This window comes from Corvus brachyrhynchos, unplaced genomic scaffold (assembly GCF_000691975.1).
Source record: "Corvus brachyrhynchos isolate BGI_N302 unplaced genomic scaffold, ASM69197v1 scaffold5, whole genome shotgun sequence".
Classification (NCBI taxonomy): domain Eukaryota; kingdom Metazoa; phylum Chordata; class Aves; order Passeriformes; family Corvidae; genus Corvus; species Corvus brachyrhynchos.
The window spans coordinates 11,613,570-11,619,839 of NW_008238321.1; the positions used below are offsets into that span (position 1 = coordinate 11,613,570).

The following is a 6,270-nucleotide window of genomic DNA, read 5'->3' on the forward strand; positions in this document are numbered from 1 at the left end:
CACACCTGAGGGGAGACTCCTGAGGGGAGACACCTGAGGGGAGACCTGTGTGCGGGGCGGGGCCGGTTCCAGTCTGTGCAGCCGGGGCCAGTCGCTTTAGTAGACAATTTATTTTGATAAACTTGCTCAATAACAAAAATACAAGTGAAGAAAATTATGTTCATTTTATACAGTTTGTATTAACATTTGTTCGGAAATCATTAATTGAAAAAAATGCTCTAACCAATTAGAAAACAACCTCAGTAAAGGCCGGGGCGCGCAGGCGGCGGGCCCGGCCTCGAGCCCAGGCGGGACAGCCCGCCTGCAGACACCCACTTCCTTCATTATGTTCATCCTTCACAAAGGTTTTAAAGGACAGCTTTCATTTTCCTGTGGCTGTGTCAGGGCAAACAGGAACCTACAGTTGTGTTCTGGAGTGGTTAAACAAGGTCTCGGAAACACAGGGACGGCAGGAAGGCCCGGCTCTGGCAGCATCACCTCAGCCCGAGGCCGGGCCCGGCGCTGTGGCACACTCACTGCCCGTGTCTTTGGGACACTGGCATCGCTCTCCAGCAGGATGAACAGGGGGAAAACCACCTTACATTGTTAGGCTGGTGTGTTCAGGGAAGCACACCCTCCCCAGGTCTGAGCCAAACAGCTTCCAGGCAATTATTTCAGCTGAGCTCAATTACAAGATTTATATGGACAATTTACTAGTTTTCCTTCTGCAAGTATTTTTGCAGTTTCCAATCTTACATCTTGTTAGCCAAATAAATGACAAAGTGTGCACAAATTACATTATGATGGGGCATCAAACCTTTGGGAGGATTTAGAAGCAAAAGAATAAATGGAATTCTCTAGTAATGTATGAAATGAGCTGTCCTTCAAAAAGTTAAAAAATAATGGCTGGCAGAATCAGAAAAGTTTATGTAAACACTCAACACAAATATGGGATTACCTTTGGAGAAGATTCATATGGAAACATTTGCTTCTCATGAACTGAAAAAGTCTACAGATGTTTAGCCATGTTCAATACGAACTTCCTGTAGTTCAAAACAGAACTTTGTGCAAATAAAACCTATAAATAGTCTTCAGCAGATTTTACAGTGATGCTCTTAGGTATGAAAAGAATGCACACAACTTTAAAACAAAAGTAACAGACATAAGTTTGACAAATGATTGCACCATAAAACAGTGTTTTATATACAGTTTACAAGATATGATTTTCTGCTATAAATTAATACTGTACTATATAGTACTTAGTGACCTTATTAAAAGCAACTGTTGACAGCTGTCTCTTCAATTACTGGGTCGGGTTTTTTTAAATGCATTTGGCTGCATCTATTTCTGGACTTGAAATGCTCAAATATTTAATAAACCTATTTGTTAAACATTTGCTAACATTTAATAATTCACAGCAATAGCACTGGCAGATCAGATAAATTTCCAGTCAGCCAACCACAGTCTGGGTATGTTCCAAGGTAAGTGTTTCTTTTTTATTATTATTATGATGATCCATTTAATCGAAGCCTAAATCCACATGATGTTACAATAACTGAAATAAGTAAATTGGAGGGGCAGGAAGGGAAAGAAATCTTAGCAGCTGAGAAATTCTCCCCACCCCCCAGCTGTGTTCCAGTTACCAAAATCTTGAACTATTTACAAGTGTAACATTTCTGAAAAAGTAATTTATAATCCCATTTTTAGTGAATACTTTATCTTAGGACACAGTAGTGATAACACCAAAATTTTAACACATACCAAGCAGTTGAACCCTGCCTTTTACCTCCACTGCTAGGGGCCTCAGACTGCCCATGCAGATGAAGGCTTAAATTAGGAACCAAATTATATTTAAACCATGACTTCCAAGTAAGTGCTTGGCTGTATTTACAGATTAGTATACTTTAGAAAAATTTAGTGATCCATTAAAACTCCATTCTACCTGTAAATGAGCTGACTGGAAAAAAAAAATTACTTAGAAACCAGTGGCAAGTTTGGTCAATAATGAAAAAAAATACATCAACAAATAACCTTTTTGTATTAAAATACCTTGTGAGGGGGAGAGGGAAGAGATGGAGAAAACAGGGACCCACTACGGTCTAAATGGCACAGAGTTTAAAATAATTGTGCAAATTGTGTTATTTTTAAATACTCCATCTTATCTGGTAAGTGATCATTTTGGAAACTGCTGATTTTATTTTAACAAAGACCTCATTCTAAAATGAGTGTCTATTCATTAATGCAGTTCCTCTAGTAAGCTCAATGAAACCACACTCAAAACAGACAATTCTTTTGTTTTCAGAATGAATCTCAGGTAAACTTATGTATTAACTGGAAAACAAATACTGATAGTGCAGGCAGCTTCCCTGGAACACCAACCTAGTAGTGAATTAAGATGTCTGTGGATTCAATGGTTTATCCTTGTGTTGAAAAATAAAACTACTTTTAGTGAGGAGTATTTACTCCAAATTGGGGTGGCCATTAAATCTACATTTAAAATTACAACTTTACTAAACAAGGCATACATTTTTAAACAATTATATTGCTCATTTTTTCGGCAAAGATGAATTAATACTCAGGTAAAATAAGTTCATCCATCTTTGCAGTGGAACAGTGTTTGCATTATTTTAAACATTGCATTTTATATGTGCTAGAGAAATGCTTACCTATGGTAAAATGCTGTGCTTGAACATGTATGAATGCTAATGTAACAAAGCAGTAGAAAAAGAGATTTCCGTACAACAGTTGCTAATAATTTAAATAGTGTCAGTTTCCCAAAATTAGGATTTTAAGGTATGACATGATCTCACCTTCTACCCTCATATACAAATAAATTACCATAAAAAGAATTTTAGCTTAACTTAAAATTGCACCTAGAAAGGCATGGGATCGTTTGTACCTATTACAAAAAACTGTTAAAATCAAGGGCTGCTACAAAGAATGAGGTAAACTGAAGACTCTCAGCTATGTGGCCTTCAGAAAAATGGCTTTTTTCTATTGAGTTCTAGTTTTGCACACCACAGTGTTTTGCTAGCAAAGCATTCTGAGTTCTTTTCCAGGAACCATTTGTGTGTATATACATATATATACATATGTGTATATACACACACACACACATACACACACACTGTATACTGCATCAGCAAAATATATATATATTTATATATATATTTATATAAATATAAGGACAAAATCCCCCTCTAAAATGTTCCTTAGTGTTTCCTAGAGCTTATGGGGGAGGAGGGGATGTATGTCTTTTTGCTGTTACATACATTGGGAACATGTTTTGATCTATTGGCTTCTTGGTGCAGTAATGCAAGATTGATCCACATTGGTGTCAAAGGCTTTGCTCATCAGAAGGAAGATGTAAAATACTAATCTCCTAAACAGCGAGGCCAGCCTCACTTGAATTCCTCCGCAACCCTCTGGTCTACCACAAGGTTCATAAATACTTTGACTTCCAAATTGTGAGACGTTAAAAACAGGAACAGTTCAGTAACATGGGGCATTATGCTTCTCAGTGTAAAGCATTCTTCATTAGTTCCTATCACAGTGCAGACCTGACTGCATTAAAGTATGCTCAGGAGATTAGTCAACGTGGTCTGTATTTGGTTATGGGAAAGGCTCTCCTTTTTTTCATCCAAAGTGCATAGTGAGAACAAGTCAAAGCATTCCTCTTTTCAGTCAGTGTTTGATAGTCTGATTTAGGCATCCTCCTGAGAATGCAACTCCGATGTCTTGCTCTTTTCCAAAATAAAGTCCTGCAGTCCAGACATTCATCAGCCAGGTAAACAAACTTTGCCAGCAAATAGAAGTCCCACTATTGTAAAGAAAATGGATAAGACAAACAGTACATATGAAGACCCAACCACTGTGTTATTGGGTAATTTATACGGTTGACCTCCAACTTCATTGATGTAAAATCCTATCGGAAATATTAGGGCTGCCATACAGAATAGAATCACTGCAAAGAAAAGAGAAAAGAAAAAAACAGTCACTGCAGTGTTAAAGTGAAAATATTTACCCGTTCATAGAGCACTCCAGAAAAACAAGCAAAATATCTTGACTGAACTGAAGGGCTGAGATCAGAGCTATCTGAGCTGATAACTTGCTTGAAATGACTGAGTAGGCTTTATGTCACTTTCAAAACATCCCTCATCTACTCCCAAGAAAGACTAAAAGTCCCCAATTTTGACTGTAATTTCAGTTCTGCTCACTAGATCATAAACTGTCTTTACAGAATAAAAAATTGGTAGAGATACTTCTATCACCATCTCAAAGTTTAGTCATTTCTTCTCCAGTTATTTTAGATTCATTTTGCCCAGTTAAGATGAAGCAACATTCGACATTGAAGAAACTTTTTCTATATCAGTTGTATTTTTCAACTGTAGTTGCCCTCTGCCATTCTTCACAGATTCCTTTTCTGTAAAAGTTTTGCTAAAAATGGAAAACACTCCGATTGTCATTACCATTTCTTTTAAGATTAAAAGATACCAGTTTCCTGAAGTTATAAGCATGTTTCCTTAGATAATGAAACAGCCATAGAATTTCCCATTGGAATACAATGAAATGAAAGTTTTCTGATTCAGTTTAATCCAAGCTTCTTAGTGAAAAACTAAATCCAGACTCTGTGAACAAAGAGACCAAGCAATTAGGGTTTTTAGTTCACCTCAAAGTTAGACTTATGTGTATGTTTTGGTTTTGCAACTGACTCTGTGGAAGTAAAAGAAATCCAGAACTCCTGTTAAAGAATTACATTATGGATTTCACAGGCCTTCAATTATCAATAGTGGCCAAGATTCCTCACAGCACATTTCAATATCCTGACCAAATCCAGGAGAGAACACCCACTGCTGTTTCCCAGATGACAACTTCAGTGTTCCTGTAACACATCTTTGGAAAAGTAACCTTGTTTAGTTTGGACGTAGCTGTGCAGGACTCTACTGTCTCAACCAAGGGAATGACTTCCAAATATGGCTCCTCTGAGAGGCAAGATACTCTTCACAATAAAAAGGATTAGCTTTTGAATTGGTTTGATTCCATATGCAAGAATACACAATTGGGGTTTTTTAATCAGTATTAGAATAAAACAGAATTTTATCCGATTCTACCAGTTCAGTCAAGTATTAGTGCTTTACTCTTACTTCACTTCTATGAATTTCACTGTTGTTTCAGACATTATTTGCTGTGAGTGGAACATGGCACCACAATACCTATTATTCAACCAAGTCTAATTAGATTTAGGGGGAGAGAGGAGCTGAACCTGCTCTGTTTCCTCACCAACCCCACAAATCCACATACCAACATCTTCAAACATGAAGCACAGCTCACACTGAAGCCTCTCCTAGTCCACACACTTTGCCTATAGCCTGGCCACACAAAAGAGAAAATTCAAGCCAAGTTACAATGCTCCTGCCTGAACAAAGTGCATCATATGCTGATTTTTTCAGCTTTCTCCAGTTAATACAGGCTGCTGCTTTTAGTTTGTTAGCAAGGGACACAGGTGCTGACCTTGTCTCTCCTTTCTCTTCTCCAGCACTACAAGACAGAAGAAACCCTGGAGATGCTGCTCCTTACTTGAGCCTCCTTAAGTCAAACAAGCAACATTAAAAACCACTGGCAAGCAACTTAATCACTGTCTCCCCTGCAAGTCAGAAGTGGTGCAGCTGCTTTTGTTCCAAAAGTATGTAAAATAAAATAGGAGCTTGCCTGTCCCCTTTGGCCTCACCAGGACAAAGTTTCTAGTCTTTACAAATGAGGAAACAACCGGCTGGAGCAGCATCAATATTTTTTAATGTAGCTTCATTACTGCTCTTCCTCACTAAATACAGATGCTCCAGTTTATCCAGCTACAGTGCCCACACTAAAACCATTTTTAATGGACTCCATGTTTATCCAAGAAAAACAGTTTACCACATATTTTATATCTTAGTGCTTATGTTTTCCATAGCACAGGTCTCAGCTTTGAGGAAAGAACATTCATATTCTAGAAGATACTGGTTGTGGGCATGATGAATCTGAATTCAGAGTGTCCAAGTAGGACCTGGGCATAAACAAAGAAGGATGCTTCCATAAAGCACGATCCACATCAGAACATCAGCTGCTCCTTGCCTTCCAAAACACACAGAGCAGCTTTCACGACACCTTGAGCCAAGAGCAGCCAGCACCAGGATCCTTCCTTCGGCTGCCAGTGCCGAGCAGGAAAACCCAGATATTCCACTGGAGGGGGCTCGTGTCTCGCTCGCACTGTGCCCGCACCATCGGGTGATTCTTCAAAGCGGAAGGGAAAGA

General features: G+C 38.5%; 1 protein-coding gene across 1 annotated transcript in view; it reads right to left on the bottom strand.

Moving 5' to 3' along the window:
- Positions 1-91: 91 nt before the first annotated feature.
- The window catches only part of CUNH16orf52 (chromosome unknown C16orf52 homolog), a 24,164-nt gene continuing 17,985 nt past the window's right edge, over positions 92-6,270 (bottom strand). Inside the window, exon 3 of the mRNA XM_017734177.1 lies at positions 92-3,943. Coding sequence (XP_017589666.1) covers positions 3,759-3,943 — 185 coding nt within the window. The 3' untranslated portion in view covers positions 92-3,758. The remainder of the gene's footprint in view (positions 3,944-6,270) is intronic.